Source organism: Platichthys flesus, chromosome 12, assembly GCF_949316205.1.
Source record: "Platichthys flesus chromosome 12, fPlaFle2.1, whole genome shotgun sequence".
NCBI lineage: Eukaryota > Metazoa > Chordata > Actinopteri > Pleuronectiformes > Pleuronectidae > Platichthys > Platichthys flesus.
In genome coordinates, this window is record NC_084956.1 from 12,851,707 (window position 1) to 12,869,461 (window position 17,755).

Sequence of the window (17,755 nt, forward strand, 5' to 3'; positions counted from 1 at the left end):
TCCCCCACTTTGGCTTTCACTCTGCTGTGTCACAGGCTCTCAACTCCGGCATCACCGATCCGCTCGCCCCGGCTCGGCGGCACGAGGAGGGGCATGTGCAAACACGCCGAGCGCGAGGTGTTAGCGAGGAGGGAGATACCTGCCCCCAGGTGTTTGTTGAATAACAGGCCTGAGTGAGGTGTTAATTGCTAAATGCCACTCAAAGGCCTCGTCTCTCTAATTGCCCGACATCATCAGCGTGTGCTCTCACGTTCGCCGAGGTCCTGCAATAATATTTGGTGGAAATATGACACGTTCCCCCTCGCAGACATTCTTGCTGTGTTCTCCGCAGCTGATAGTCTGTGAAAGTGTCGGATCTGATAGAGTCTGAGGTGTAAAGTTTCACAGAGTGTTCAGTCAAGAAGGGGGGAAAGAGAAGCTTCGATCAGAGCCTCTCATTAGATGGGACGCATCACCACGGGACTGTCAGCCGGGACAGTGGTGCAGTCGTTTGAAGGTCAGTGATGGGATTAAGCGTTCCTCTGGTTTATTGACCTGGAGGAAAAAGAGCTGAGCGGACCAGCCGTGTCACTGGTGGAGCCATGGAGCTGTCCATGGTGCTGAACTCCCGCCTCTGCTGAGGGCCACAAAGCAGAACATGAACACACACCATCGCTCTGAGAGGCTTTTAGAAGAGACGCCAACCAGGGACTGTGTCTGTAGAATCCACTGTTTTTTTCATCATTACAATTTGGATTATGAAATGTTGGAAAAGAATGCAATCCATCAGAAAACACAATGTTTTCTTTTAACTTCTTTGATTTTCATATTAAAACAGGAATAATAATCTGCCGACAGCCACAGGGCAGGAAAATAAAATGACGGGGCTCTGGTTCAATCTGATCCACCAACATCAAAAATGGCTGCCACGTTAGAAGACTTTCAGAACAGACCCTTGAAGAAGGAGAGTATCTCATCTTCTCTAGCCTGATGTATTGCGTAAGCTATTTGATCCGATGAAAGCACTTCTGGGGGGAGATGGTCTTTCCATCTAAAAAGAAAGAGGCACAATTGTGCAGAAGGCCATCATGTTGTGCTTATGATTGTTTAGGTTTATCAGTGGTGCAACATCAAATAAAGAAATGAGAGGGGATGGATCAAATGGTTCTTCTAGTTTTTCAGTTGAACTTCTAAATGTATCTTCCACCGACAGTTCTTCACCACTGCTTTAAGCTTTATTTGGCTTTAAAATATTCACTCCACTTTCTTTTAATGCACTTTTATATCTTCATGTAATTTAGGAAACACTTTTAACAACATTCCACACTTTGTATCTGTGTTTGTCTCTAGTATATATTTTTTATGATAATAACAATGCATAGTATATAAAAGGGTTTTACTCAAGTTACAAACTGAATATCAAATAACAAATTCATGCTTTTTAATGTACTTCATTTATTTACTATAATTTATTTGTATTTTATGTTCCATCCATTCATCATTGATATAATCATGGCAGCACTGTTGACATTGAACGTGTCTTTTTGTGTTTCTCTCATCTTGTCAAGATCTATCCTGGAGCAGTGGAGCTCATGCAGGTCATAGAGGAATTCATCCACATCGTTGGACTGGGCATGAAGGATTTCCACAACGCCTATTTGATGACTGGGAACTTGGGTAAGAAGAAACCAGCCCCACTTTACTCCCTGACCTTGTAAATTTTGCCGTTTCTTTTCTCCTTGACATGGACAAATAATCCCTGTACTTCACTCAATCCTTTTCCTAACTAGAGCTAAGGAGTTTTGTTAAGTCACTTCTATTTATATACAACATTTAAGAACAACAGGAACTGACCCAAAGCTTAAAAACCTCAGCAGGTACAAACAAGTAATTAATAGACAATATATAAAAGATATTGTTTTAGTGATATTTTCATATTTAAAGTAATTTAATAGAAGATTAGGACAATAAGACTAAAATCAAATTCATTTGAATAATAAATAACTGTGTGAACTTGGTTTTATATTCATCTGCTGTTTTAATTATAAAAATATATGTTAGAATAAATGTTTGTCGTATTCTAAGGTAAAGTAGGATTCTGATATTGCACTTTACTGCAGTCCTGTGAGAGAGGCTTGATTAGTAGAACATGCCCTGAAGCACGCTGTACAGAAGTGCAGCATCATTAAAAAAACATGTTTGTCAGTTTCTTGCGAAATTAAAAGTCATGGGAAAAAATATGGGCAGTGTCTGATTAAAGGAGATTAAATTGGAAGTGAAATTTCATGTTATTCCTGCAGTTGTAATAAACTCGCAAGCAAATTTTCTGCACCACTGATCGTGGTCCAGATAACATCTCCCCCCTAAAAATAAAGTGGGTGGATATGAGTCTTTGAGCACTTTTTCTCCTCCCTGATGTTCTCATGGGTTCTTTTAGCTTGTGTCGCGCAGCCTCTCGGCTGATCTGAGGTCTCGGTGGCATTTCATTCCTTACTAAGCTGTAAATGGTAACTCACTGCAACGGAATAATAGAACCGCGGTGCTGATTTATTCATGCAAGTGAATGTGAGCATGTACAGCTGCTGCTGGTGGGCAATCCTCTGATGGGGAGCGAGGCCTCCATGCATTCTTTACAATAGCTAACATTTGACCCACTTTGAGCACACACTTGCACTCAGTGGGTCTTTATGGTGTGTGATTTCCATAACGATTTATATTGTAGGCGGCCCCCAGAAAAAGCGCAACAAACATGGCGCGATGAATGCACCCATCAAAAGGCCATTATGAAACAATGTGAGAGGGAAATTAAGTAACGGACACTTGGAAACGAGGCTCGGACGCCGACCATTAATGACTTATTTCAATGACGCTGGAATATTTACACCCTCCAGTTTGGCTTAATGGTGGTCATCTGATCTCTCCGCCACGGCCTCCTCTTTTTATGCCCGAATAAGCATTAACACATGACCCGTGCTTTGCGGACAATATGCAATTTATTATTTGAAACCAACTCTAAAGGACAGTAGAGTTTTTCAAACTAAATTCTTTAAAAAGCAGTGCATTTCACTTCGATAGATATGAAAATAAAATACTTTACTTTAGTTTGTATAGAGCAGTTATATGACCGTGGGGCCTTCTCTCTATTCTGTAGCACTATGGATTAAACTGTGTCCATCCATTAGACCAGATCCGATGGAAAATCTATCTATATCGAGGCAGTGATGCAACTCAACAGTGTGTGTCCTTCTTACAGAAAAGCACTAAGTGGCACAACCAGGGCTCCTACTCAAGATATTGCTTGTTCTTTTTTTTTCTTCTCTACAAATACATATTTTACTGCCAACCTCACTATTGTAGCTATTACTTAGTTTCATTATTTCCAAATGATACATCCGTAGCCCTGTCCAGGATAATTAAGTTTATTTGAAAAAGCAACTTTCTCAGACAAGTGAAAAAGAGCTTCACATGAATAATATAACATCAGGAAGTATAATACACAATTAATGCAATGAAAACGCTGAAGAATATGCAACAGAAAGACAATTAAAAACACACACATTCAAACACTGAAATGCACCAAGTGCGATAAAAGCCAGTCACGTTAATCTAAAGGGAGAGTTGTTGGGGTTTTATGTTTGCAGGAAACAACTGCAGATTACTCACCGAGCAGCCAAGACCAAAATGCTTAATTAGATCAACTTACAGTCATTGGAGGGCAGGGAGACCAACTGAAAATCAAAAACTCCACAAAAGAGCTCCAAAAGAGAAAAGAACAAAGTAGGCTAACGGTGGTGAGCGAAACGGAAACACAGGGAATATGAACAGACAACATGGACAAGACAAAGGGAAACACAGGAATGCACGAGGGAGGGAGGGATAATGAACACAGGTGAAACACATGAGGACAGGTGCAGATGGTAAGCAGGGCAAAGACAGGAAGTAAAGCCAGAGAGACACACAAGGCACAAAGTTTCAAAATAAAACAGAGAATGAAAAACCAAGACAAATCCAAAAATCCAAGCACCAGCTGCATTTTAGGTCCATGACATGACAAAGTGCAAAGGCAAGGCTCATTTATTAGTATAGCACATTTCAACAAGGCAATTCAAAGGGCTTCACATAAAAAGAAGCATTTACTAAGAAACTGAAAGTTAAAAAATAAGAGTTAAAGAGTGAAAAAACAACAACAACAACAACAACAAAATGGACCACAGTGTAGAAGCAACATTCTTGACCACTTGAAGACTATCTGGACTAGATACTATTTATTGATGCAGGCGAACCATGGATTGCAGTGGTCTAAAGAGGAAAACATTTGTGAATGATCATCTGCAGCTCAGATAGCAAACGGATGTGGGCCACTTCAGGCAATGATGTGGGTCTGCTGGCCATCTTGAGGCCCAGACACAAAGGGTAAGAGTCTTGAGGGATGCAGACATGCAGTGCTTTAGGCAATGTGTATTCTGGATGTGAATATAACTCGTGACCATGACCTGAATTACACAAAACCAATTTGGGTCACTGACCTGCGGTATTGCTATGGGTTGCTTGTGGCCCTGATCTGGCAAACAGGAGCAGACAGCTCAAGTGCCATCATTCCACCCCATTCCAGTGTTTGATGTGGGCCAAATCTGGGCCAAAACAATTTTGATATGTGGCTAATTTTGGCAAAGTACCCCAACCCCAGTTAATGCCAGCGGGGTTTGGCTGCAGCAGCTCTACAACCCTCAAATGATAAGCATCATAGATAATGGATAGATGAAAAGAAACTTAAGGAAACTTAAACATTTGACACAAGCTGTACACCACTGTTGTTATTTTGAGCTTCACAAGTGATCAGAAACAACATGTATTCCCGGCACCAGGATCTTGCCACTAATGACTCGGACTGCTCTAATGAGGAAACTGATTTTTTGAGACACAAGTCTGGTTCTTTTTTAGCAGAGCCTGCAGGCACCTTGATTGCGTCAACAGCTCTGACATGTTAATTTGTGATTCTTTAAATAAATTATAATTAGATATTTTTAAATTACTTACAGTAGGTGTAGATGTCCCACACTCTTAGACACACTCTTAGACACACTCTCAGAAATTTAGACAATGAAGAAGTCATACAGACCTTTTTTTAAAGAAAGTAGATCCCAGTTGTCTTTTTTTGCCTCATACATCTCTCAGGCATGACTGAAGTCTGGTTAATTATTCCACACACCTTGTTATTGGCCTTAATCTGTATCAACCCCTCATTTTTAATTTCTAATTAGGCAGATATATTTAGTCAATGTTCCCCCGAGACTAAAACTCAAAATTGACAAATCTCTTCTTCTTCGGAAAAGGGCCACGTGTCTATATGTTTCACTTTCACCTCATTAACAAGCTTAATATGTATTAAGAGGATTTGTTTTTCTTAAGTAGCTCACAGAAAAATACTGATGACGACTAAACAAGAACCCTATATTGTTCTTTTTTAGCATATTTAGAGTTTATGTACTTACTCGAAGTTACTCTGGAAAAAAATATTATGACTCATTCAAAAAAAGGCACAAACATGATTTTCCCTCAATTTCTGAAGGAACATACGTATGTGTTGTTTTAAAATAACCCTGGAACAACAGCATCATTATAATTTCTGGTCTTGCAGAACCGAGGAAGGCAGTTTTGAGAGTTTTTTTTTTTTTTTTGGTGTGGGGGGGGGCATCCTCACACACAGGCTGAGGGCTTATTTGGCTTGTGAGCGGTTATTTGAAGATGTAGCAGTAATGAGCTGCCTCTGGCTGGAATCACCCAGAAGCTCGCTGGCTGCTGGCTGAAAGCACTGAGGTCTTGTAAGGAGAAAGAACTCTGTGTTCTTCTACCTTCAGAAAGAAATTACTGCTTCTTGTTTAAGTTTCCGGTTCGGTCATTATAGTGGAAGAATTCCAGATAGCGATGCATTTTACTTTAGTTTTTTTTCACTTTTTACTCCGTATTTCCATGAGTCACATGCCTTTCTCTGTTATGACGAGACACCACTAAGACACGGGGGATGCAGATATTTCATGTAAATTATTCCACCCGGGACACAGCTCCGTCTTTGGTCGCCAGCCACACGCTCAATCCAGCCCGGGCCGCGTGGCGTGTCTCTTTTGATTAAAGGAATGGAAAGTTTTGTGGAGCCATCGGTCGAATCCGAGTGGACAGCATCTGGCCGAGTAAGATATTGCGGCATCATTTCGTCACTAATTTATGGCAGCCTCTTGACACCTCGATAAATACTGGCTGTCACCAGGGCGGCGTCCTCTGTCCTCCCACTTTTAGTCAAATAACCTTGATTGCAAAAAGGCTGCGCACTCCGGCAACTTAATGTCTTGCCGTGCAAGCAAACACGTGGAGGACAAAAGTGATGCTTGGGACATGTTCGAAATTAAATTAAAGGCCACTTTGAAGGTGGAAGACATCATTCACTTTGGACATTCTTCTAGGGGTCTATCGTGAGCCCGCACTTCATAGTCCGGAGAGTGTTTTGACATCAATAGCGATTAATCGTAATTACACACGAAAAAAGATGCTGCAAATGCACAGTGAATACATTTTTCTGTGCAGAATGTTTATGTCGTCTGACTTGGACGTGTGGCTGAATGCTGAGTCTCGTATGAGCACGTTCGGATGGAATGTGCATTGCTATAATTCCCTCAGTGAAACCGTCTTCAGAAGCATCACAGTTCAACACGATCGCTCTATTTATGCTGTCGGCTCCCGTCAGGCGAGTGGAAAAGCCCATTTACCTGCCGCATTACCCAGAAGCCTATAGCGGCGTGTGTGTGTCACAGCGTGCCTCGTGACTAAAGCCGCCGACACAAACACACACAAACACTTAGCCACCGCTGCTCCCAACATCTGGCGCTGGGAACGGGGCCTTTGTGGTGCCCTGTGATTTCATGCCCGCGGCTCGATCATCCCCAGCACCAGAGGCACACCTTCCCTGTCTCAGGTATTACTCAGTCGTGGCGTCTTTCCAAGATTTGAAATTGTAAAACTGCCTGGGCCTGAGGAACAACGGCGCTTGTGCATCAATGGCGGGATTAGCCTCAGATTCCTCTCCGTCTCTGTGAAGCACCACCTGACAGGGACTGGATGTGACACCAGGTAGACAACAGAGCAGCTTTATCGACCCCCCCCCCCCCCTCCTTGTAATGCTGAGGCCGCTTCAGCTGATCCTGGGTATTTTCCTTGTCGGTGTATGGACTGATGTTATATTGCGCCTCACCAGGGAGCTGAGAGAAGAAAACAGTGATTAAGGAGATTACCAGTATAAAAGTTGTCATGTGGTACCTTTGATTTTCCGCCCTGTAGTGAATTTGGATGGGAGTTGAGAGGTTTATTATAAATAACCTGCGTATTCAATCGCCCTGTGTCCTTGTGTGTTTTTTTTTCTATTGGGAGTGCAGCTTTCTCTAACAATCCAAAGACATAAAGATTGGTATTACGTTATTTGGAGACTTCAAATGAGGATTTCTAAGGTTACAGTTTATTTTAATTGAAAAAATAGGCCTGTCATGCTCCAGTTTAAAAAAACTAACCAAATCTGAAGCTACATCCAAACTATTACATTTTTGTAGTTTGAAAACCAATCAACTCTCGGATATGCCTGGTGTCCACACTACTCTGGAGTCTTAGAGCTACTTAAACTAAGAAGTTTGGAATCCATTACAGGCACTAATGACAGTGTCGTCTTTGCTAACTGCTGTTGTGCAGTTAAATTCATTTTTCAGTGATACAACTGCTTATATACACATATAGAAGACGAGCCAATGTTCAAGCAATATGTTACAATTGAAGCCCGGGTGAAGTATGTGAGTGGTCCCTTGTTAGTATGGACACAGATTCAAACTGATGCTGTTAGTCAGTGGAGTATTTAAATTTGCAGGCAGCAATCCTGTGTTTTTGAATTCAGGTCATGGGACTGTTACAAAGTGAGGAGTTGGGATGTACAGGACCCAGAGAGCAGACGTCAGACAAAGCACGTCATGCAGAGAAAGAATATTTAATCTGAAACACAGGCCTCAAGTCTCTGCTGGCAGACAGGAAGGCAAAGAAAAAGAAAGTTTTGGGATCCAAAGCTCAAACTCAGGCAAAAACTAAGGAACAGGAACAAATAGGGAAAGTAAGTACGAGGTAACACCAGGGAGCACCAGCAGGAACAAAGCCAGACGAAGTGACAAAGAAGACTGAGGAGCGCGGAGACTAAATACATGAGGGAGGTGAGGGATAATTGGGCACAGGTGAAACATGAGGGAGGGGCAGACCGAGACAGGAAGTAAAGCAAGTCGGGAAAACACACAAGGTGACTAACTTCAAGGTAAAATGGGAAAAAAATAAAAGGAAAAGTCAAACCCCCAAAACCCTTAATGCTGCATGGGTCTAAATTATAAACCTAAGGAGTTCCAAAAAGAAAATCCAAAGCCTCCAAGAGTTTATATACAGATCACAGATTTAGTTTGAAAGAGTACAACACACTGCACATATCTAAATACAGAAATAGAGCAGGTTAAATTACTAATTCCATGTGTTTGATATAGACATGTATTTGTTTTGCTGATAGTTAGATGCTACAGTATCTGAGGCCTGCACTACGAAGCAGGATTCAGGGTCATCGAGGTGACCCTGGGTTTCCTGGGGTCAAAGAATTTTCACTTCTCACCAGTATAAATCACCTTGTATAGGTGGAGGAGCAGGTTACATTACAGTGCATTCAACAACGTCACATCCTCCTCCTCCTCTTCCTCCTCTTCCTCCTCCTCCTCCTCCTCCTCTTCCCTCTCACCAACTGCAACAATACCAACATCTTCCTCTTCTTCACTTCTCATTTTTATCGCAACCCCCAAAAAATCATTTATCTAACAACAACAACAACCTCAAACGCACCACAGACCACACAACTGATTTCTGTTTGTGTATGTGTGAGCTTATGTGTGAGCCTGAGGCCCAAAGAAGTTTATATTAAATAGACAAATAATGAAGAGGAATAGATTTTATTTTAAAAATCTGCTGTTCTATGTTTCCCATGTGTCCATTCTGGTTTTAAAACTAAACTTGAAAACAGAAATACGTATTAGACATGAATCTGTGTGGTTATTTCACTCCATAATTCACACGTGAGCAGGAGCCCGAGAGAGAAAATATGATCACGTGCCGGAGCCTTTTTTTTTTAACAACAGACTTCTGGTAAATGTATCCACTGTGATTCTCTGTAAGACAATCTACTAATGCATAAATAGTCCCGAAAGTATATTGATCATCCACATTTCTCCATTCCTCTTTTGAATTCTGCAGTGGCCAGCATCCAGAGACTTCCAGCAGTGTCTGTAATGACTGACATCAACTTCCCCATGAAGGGTCGTAAAGGCATGGTCGACTGGGCCAGGAACTCCGAAGATAAAGTGGTCATCCCGAAGGGCCTCTTTGTTTCCCAGTCAGCAGGTACGGGGCGCAGTATATCTCACACGGAGACGTTTCAATTGTACATCTTTCCTCCGGAACCCCGAGCCACGCGAACACGTCTGCGGGCACGAGCATTATTTCACGTAGGACACACACGTAAAGTTCTTCTCCTTTTTAAAGCCGGCTGTAATGTTTTCCAGCATCTGCGGAGGTAAATGCAGCGGAAATGTGAGATGAATGTACAGCGTATACCTTGTGATGGATTCAGGGGCCACTGCTGAGGAGCGGAAAATGAATATCTTGACATCTCGGCAAACGCTGAGTGATTTTGGTTGCATTGCCTCGCCTGAAAAACCTGCAGTATGACTTTTGCACAGCAGCATTAGTCTTCTGCAGGATGTATTATATTTTTCATTTTATGCTACTCCGACCCTTGTATCTGGGGAGTGAAATAGAGCTGCACGCCTTCCGAACAAAGCCGGTTCGCTTGCGTTCGCTTGTTCACCCCGCCGAGGATTTCCAATCGACTCAGCGTTTTGAGCCTCCTCTCAAACGGTGCCAGTTGCCACAGTTTGCTGCAATCCGGAGCCAGACAATTTGGTTAATTGGTGTAATCAGTCTTATCTGGAATATATCAAAGATAACAAAACAAGGGATTGATTAGAGGATCCGGTGCCTAATCCCGACCACTCTCATTTGGACGCTGTGTAGAAGCAGAGTCGACAAAGTCTGCAGCAAAAAGTTGCAGAAAGTCCTCTTTGTCCAAAAAAAGTCTGAGTGTTAAGTGTTACTGGCAGATTCTGCACTGGCAGAACAAACTAGCAGGTTTGCATAAGCCAAGTGTTACTCCCATTTACAACTGTCTCCAGTTATGAAAACCTGCCATATTACTGGAAAGCAAAACCGTACACTGTTAAATCTACACAGCATGAACATTTTGAATATGTGCCTCATTAAATCCGATCCACTTGAATAATAAGGTTGTGTCATGCTATAAATATAAAAGTCTATGAGTGATGATAGCTGATATTTCATCTTCTCCTCTAGATATGGAAGGATCCCCCGTCTTTATTCTGGGAACAGTTCTCTACAAAACTCTCGGACTCATGCTGCCTTCACCAAAGTAAGAGCATCACATTTCCTCATCTGTATTTTCTGAACTGCTGGTAAAATAAAAACAGACAAACAATATGACAGATTTAATCCTTCTGAAGCAGCACGGGTATCTATTTTTATTTCAAGTTGTAGATTAAGTCTTACAAAGAGACCGTGCCTCACTCATGTGTCCCTCGGCTGTTCCTCTGCAGCACAATGACATTAAACGTGTCCAACAGGAAGAAAGAGAAAAGCAGATGAATGTGCTGCCGATGTCGTATCTTCTATTTTAAATTGTTTTTCTCAATACAACACATTCATGCAGCTTTAATGCTTCCAAGTTACAATTCATGGGTTTACAATCAAAAGCACAAATCATTCAAACACAAGTAGAAAACAAGATTAAAGTTGGAATGATGGGAAAAAAACTAAAAACACATAGAGGTTGGACACAGGCTTTTTCCAACACGTCCTCCATATTCATTATTTTGAGGATTTAAATACATTTTCATAGCTTGAACTTTTTCTTAATTGTAGCTTCTGTTTAAATAAACCTGGAGGTTTGTTCCATATATTTTAAGTAGACGTTTAAAAAATTGTTTTCTTTCACATTCTAATTCATATGGAGTCAGTACTGCTGAGAAAGCATATACCGTGTAAACATCAAATGAGGGGTTTGTGCTACAAAACACAAATAGTTAAATTCAAAGAAAACATATTTAGTGAAGCGCGGACTGTGGAGTTAATTCACGGCGACGTTATAGCCTGGAACAAGCAGTGGGACGTCCCAGACAACCACCGGGATGCCAGAGCCCGATCAACAGGTCCCTGGCACTAACAGCCCAAGGACAGAGCGGTCAACCCAGGACCGGCCAGGCTGTCAGTCACAGCAGCAGCAGCAGCAGCAGCTGTGTACGTGTGGAGAGGAGCTCATGATGTGACGCCGAAGGTCACTCTCCCTAGAATAACAAGGGGATACGCCGATCTTCTATTTGCCAGATTTTAAGCTTTTGAGGTTTGAGCAGGGGGGCAGAAAGAACTTACCTATTTGCTCCATCGATTTCAATCATACAATGAGTCCAGACAAGTGACTGACTTATACAATTTGAAAAAGGCTGGATGTTTTTTTTGAAACGGGAGTAGAATGCCGGATTTTTAAAGGGAAAGACACAAAGAAACATCTGGAGCCTTTGATTTGTACTCTCTGGTTTCTGATCTGCTCGGGTGCTTGAAACACCTGGAAAACCTCCTGCAGGGCTGCTTTCACGTCTAATGGGCGGCTTTTGATATTTGGGTTATAGCTGCACCGGAGAAAATATCTTACACTAACACTCTGCAAGGTTTAAAAAATTCATTTGAAGAAACTTGCACTCCCGATTTCAGATAATTAGATTAGCCCCTCAGAGAGGAACTTTAAATTCAAAATCTTCTCAGACACCAAATCAGGTTTTAACACCGAGAGTTCCTTATACTCCCGATCCCACTTAAGTCTTAATCTAATCCTGAAGTGTTAATGCTTCTTCACAGAGCAGAAAAAGAGGCCTGGGGTGTTTGAAGTAAAATCAGGGTCCAGGCTTTAAACACTGCAAATGTTGTATAGTGCTCATCCTTTATATCAATAAGCTGCATGTAACATTTACAGGGATACAGAATATACCATCATGGTTAAGCTTCTATATCAAAGAGGAGCCTCTGCTTTTCAATCGTTGTCTTAACACTTGACCCTCGATGATTCAATTAAACAGTGTTTCAAAAGAATTTCCAGGAAATGAGATTTGTTTCCTAACTGATTTTGTTTTCTTTGACGCAGGAACCACACTGTCGTGAACTCCAAGGTCATCGCGGTCACGGTGAGACCTGAGCCCAAAGTGACGGACTCCCACCTGGAGATCGAACTGGCTCACCTGGCAAACGTAAGAACCACAGACACGTCCTGTCGTCTTTTTATTACAGATGCAGGTGAAGGAGCCACACCTATACCCTTACCCATAATCCTCTCTGTCCCACCTTCCAAACCATTGGTGATTAACCTGTACTGCTAGACAAGAGTGGAATTAGACAGACGGACAGGAAATAAAGACACACAGACAGACGGGCGGGTGGGTGGGCAGGACAAATCGACAGGTGGAGATAGACAAGCAGACAGACAGGTCAGATAGATGGATGGACAGAGAGAGGTGGGAGGACAGGACAGGACAGACAGGAGAGACAGAAAGAAAGGTGGGCAGATGGGAAAAACAGAAAGACAGGTGGACGAAAGGACAAACAGACAGGTGGACAGGACATTCTACAGACAAGCGTCAAACAGACGGATGGATGGATGGACAGACAGACATGTGGGCGGACAGGATACACCGACACACAGATGGACAGGCAGGCCACACAGACATAGAAACGGATTAATTAGAATTATGGATGGGTGATCACTCCTGTTGTAGTTAGATACCAAAGACATGACCAGGGTGGAGATGAGTTTATCTCATGATGAGAAAGGGATGTAGAGAAGTATTTAAAACGAAAGTAAAAGAGAACACAGATAAATTGATTGTGATGTTCATTGATTGTAGAAGATAAAATATGTAATTTATAATGACACCAGCCCTCGATGGTCCTGAGGTCTTATCTGTTGACTGTATGAGCAGTGACCACGGCAGCTGCCTGAACACAATGGGGCCTAATTGGCTCGATAATTAATTTGCAAGTCGGATCATTACGAGGACATTTTCCCTTTTTATGATCCAGACCTTGTTATTCAACTGGGATGTAAAGTGCATGTAAGTCTGAGCGGGTCAACAAACGCTTTCATGTGTGATAATGGAATACAAACTCCAGTTTGTACTTTCTGTGTGATCCATAAAACACTCTATTATTATTATTTTTGATCTGCACAGAAGGGCAAACGCAAAGTTCATTTATAACGACGCTGCCCATGAAGAGCAATTGTCATCATCACTATTTATCTGGTAAACATTTTGTCCTTTTTCCTTCCTTCCAGGGCACAATGAACCCGTACTGCGCCCTGTGGGACAGCAACATCATGTAAGTGGCCATGAACTTTCTATTTTTTAAACTATTGTTTTTTCAGTCACTCTGTTAAATATCAAGCTTTCACTGTTGTTACAGTGCTTCTCTGCTACGCCTCTGAATGTGGGTTAGTGTGCATCTTCTCTCTGCACATATCTTTACATAGACATAGATTATTGTGCATTATTGTAAATACAACTCTTATCATCAGATGGGAATAAACATCTTATGACACCTACAGACCTCGACAAACGCTTCTGCCAGGAATCAAACTCACAACGTCTCAGTTTGTGGAGTTTTTCTTTGGCTCTGAGTCGGTGCTGTTCAGGTTCTACAGACGCAGTGTTCCTGGGTTCAGCCCATACCTCCATCCTAACATGAGTCACTCATGAGTCATAGGCTTAGTGTATACATCACAATTCTGCAGTCATTTGTACAAGTGAGCTGTACTGTACAGAATGTACAACCAGACTAGAATGATTGGCAGGTGTCGGCTTTAACACACATCTTAAATTATTTTCATTTTATCAGATTTTGTTGATATGAGCAGCTCACGGAAATAGAAACAGACCAGGAAGTGCTTGGACGTCAGACGTACATACTGGACAGTAATATAACAAATATCACAAGGAGGTTTGGAACACTCACGTGTTCACATGTCATCATCTTCTCTGAAACTTAACTTTGCTGCTGGATTTTTTACGCTGGGCTTGTTTTGACAGAGTTTGGTGCTGTGCTGCTGTCGGAGGTGATTCCATGTCACCTTGTTTGCAGCAGAATGATTTGTGTTCTCGCTCGGTTTACATTTGACAGCAATGTTCTTGTTGCATTTCCACCTGCAGAGACTCAACTTTTCTTAAAGCTTCAGGACAGTTCACTGCTCGGTCTGGGAGGAGACTATTCACAGTATTAAAAACTACTTACTTGACTACTTACTGATTATTTACTGATTACACAAAAATATTAGCTGACAGTTTTGTTTTATGTATTAGTTATAATTTATAAGCCCACAATCATCTATATGGCAAACCCAATATACACAATTTTCTTTATTACAAGCCTTTTTTCCCCCGGGTTTCTGCAGAATCTTAAAAATCCCTCATAACCAAAATATCGATTGTCTGAATTTTAGGTCTTAAAATATCGTATACATTTAAATGTATAATTTATATTTTAAAGATAGTAGTTGTTTGGAGTAATGCCTTGTCTGTTATGTCTCCATGTTTTGTGGTTGTTTCTTATTGATACAGATATTAGCACAGAGTAATAAAACAATATGTGGTTGTGGGAAAGACTGCGGATGCCTTCTGTCTCTGCCTCTAGTTTCCAAGGTAACATGTTTTATCCAGGGTTATTCCCGTGGCTACTTCTCGTTATCATATTTTGACACTAGGGTCTTAAGGTTTATTAATATTTGTATATATTTGCTCTAATTATCTCTCTATGTGTAGTAATATTTTTAAAATGTTAATGCTGCCTTTCCTGTGATGGCTTAAAACAGAAAACCTCTGCACGAAGCACTCGTAGGAAACCATGCATGTGTGCATTGGTAGTGAAGCAGGGGCCACGTGCTGCCTGCGTGTCACACTCTGTCATGTGGAGGGAAACATTTGGTGTCGGGGCCACATTGTTGAACGTGGTGAATCGTCTCAGCTCGTGGTTTGTTTGGGTGCGCTGTGAACACACACATGCTTCTGCCCTCCTTCTGTTCCAGTCCTGACAGGAGCTGCTCCAGGCATGTTTGCTTCCACCAGCATTCGATCCTCATGTATTTTTAAGTTCTTTTTAGACCCAACTGGAGAACCTTTAGCATTTAGAGCTACTCGCTGTTACTGTGAGTTACCAGAATCAATATCCAGATCAAATCAGTTGTTTAAATGGGTGTATTGGTTCTGCAGCTGGATCAAATACATCACTGGTATATTGCTGTGTAGCTTGTTAGAGCTATAGATTGATATAGATAGATCCTGATATACTGTCTATGGGTACAGCACAGTCCTTCCCTTGGCCACTAATTATAGTTCAGGCATATATTTTTAGTACTTATTCATGGATTTCACACATATGTGGTTGAGATGTGTCACACATACACATTAACAGAAAAGGAGAACTCAACCCAATTGCAAAAAACTAAACTACAAAAGCCAAAACACAACAGAATTTGATGCTCGTCTATTTGAGGTTTTACAGTACTGGTGCATTCTTCCTTTTTGGATGCTCTAAGCCCCTGTACCGTAACACCTCAAATAGACAGGCATCTGATTTTAAATGGCGACAGACATATCTTGTTTACAAAAGGCAGCGTACTTGACCGCAGGAACTTACTCGGCTATTTCTGTTGTCAACATCTGCTGTCGCTAACTTCTGTTGTGGTTTTGTTTGCATTGTCTGGCTTTTCTTGTCGTCTGATAGGTTTTTGCGGCCGTTGTGAGTTTTTTTTATTTGTGAGTAAACAAACAGTTGTGGATGAAGCAGCTTAGGCAACAGTTTACTCTGAAATGACATGTGGATTCTGCATGTTTGTCCTCTATCGTTTTGTCAGCAAGGACCAACTGGGAAGACCCTGCTCTATTCTCTCCCTCTGACTTTCAAGTATTGGATATCAGCACTTCTTTTTCCTCTGCTTTACCCTAAGTCATTACAATCAGGGCTCCGCTGAATGACTCCGTGCTATGATTACCGTGTTCATTTCAAACAGTTGGCTCATCCTATTACAGACTAGCAGCCACTCTCCGGGCCCATCGAGGGGGTAATACACCATCTGTCAGCCATGTTGGCTCAAAGGAAATGAGAGTGCTCACTATAACAATTAGCAGAATGAAAATGTTGTTCACAAGTGGAGAGCTGAGTCCTTTGCACTTCCTGTATCACCGACTCGTTTGTGGTGCTGATACACAACATGAGAATACTGAGCTGTGCACTCGAGGCGCTGGAATGAAGCCGTGAGGCGGAGACAGATCCCACAGCCGAGTCTCTGCTGCTTCACTTTCAGCACAGGGCTGAAATATATATACTGTGTGACAGCGCCAGGGGAAAACATCATGATTTGTCTGTTTGTGTGAGCAACTGAGAGGATGTTGTAAAGAAGTGTTATTGATGTTGTGAGCTTTCGGAATGATGTTCATGAATACTATCGTTTTGCAACTTTAAAAATATACATTAGTTATATTAGTTTTGTTTGTGTGATTAAAAATGTGCAGGAATATTACTCTTATATTATATTACATGCTGATTGGCTCGTCAGCTAAGGAATAAATTCAGGGTCAAACTATTTGCCTGTGACTAAAACATTTGAGCCAAATTTGTGTGACTCGTTGTTCCTCCACAAAAATGTATTAACATTTACACAAATGTTTGTAAAGCAAAAAAAAAAAACTTTTACACATCTAAATTTAATTTGTGTGAAAAACAATTCAGACAGACACAAATTATTTCCACAGTTTCAGAACGTTTTACACATTCACATGATCTGTTTCACACGTTCAGATGCGTGAATTCATATTGTTGCTCACCAGTTCGAGCGACGGCTTCACATTGTGATGGAATCCATACATTCTTCACCTCGCAGCGTTCTGTGCTTCACTTCCCTAGGCACAGAGAATTGAACGGGTGCATTTTTAATAAGGTTCAATTGAATCTCAATCAGCGCTACTGCAGGAGTTTCTCATTTAATGTTCGATATTTTCTACGAAATTAAGGAACAGTTTTAATGAGAACAATTTGATATATAATGAAATCCATCTATTTAAGGGAAACAAGGCAAGAGAATCACTTCAGAAAAAAATGTTGTGGGTAAAATTGAGCTATTCTGTCTATTCAGTTATTTGTATCAGTTATACAAGACGCCCATATGAGGCCCACATCGTTTTGTGATAACTCAGGGTAATAATATGCAGTCATGGGAAGTACATTTACTTAATTATTACAGCATTGAAATTGTGACCAATAATAATAGTAATATAATAAGTGAGGATCTGAGAGAAGGCCATTCCCCAAATTAATACTTATATGTATAATCAGTTCCCAAGTAAATTATTGTAAATATCTTTTTAGCTCATCTTCATGTCAAGGAGAGTCACAGAAACACATTTCACTGCAGGTCGTACAATGTGTGGTTTGTGTATGACACAAATAAAATATGAATTTGAATATCTAATTATCTTATGTGCAATTAAAATTAGTAAAACAACTGTGACCTATTGATGGTTCAATGACATGAGCTTCCTGCGTTTGTCATGTG

The 17,755-nt window shown here is 41.3% G+C and overlaps 1 protein-coding gene across 5 annotated transcripts in view; it reads left to right on the forward strand.

The window, feature by feature from the left end:
* Positions 1-17,755, forward strand: part of adgrb3 (adhesion G protein-coupled receptor B3) — a 121,096-nt gene that overhangs the window by 69,789 nt on the left and 33,552 nt on the right. For all 5 annotated transcript variants that reach the window (XM_062400620.1, XM_062400622.1, XM_062400621.1 and 2 more), the window contains 5 exons: positions 1,548-1,656; positions 9,289-9,435; positions 10,444-10,519; positions 12,302-12,404; positions 13,487-13,530. In XM_062400620.1, coding sequence (XP_062256604.1) covers positions 1,548-1,656; positions 9,289-9,435; positions 10,444-10,519; positions 12,302-12,404; positions 13,487-13,530 — 479 coding nt within the window. The remainder of the gene's footprint in view (positions 1-1,547; positions 1,657-9,288; positions 9,436-10,443; positions 10,520-12,301; positions 12,405-13,486; positions 13,531-17,755) is intronic.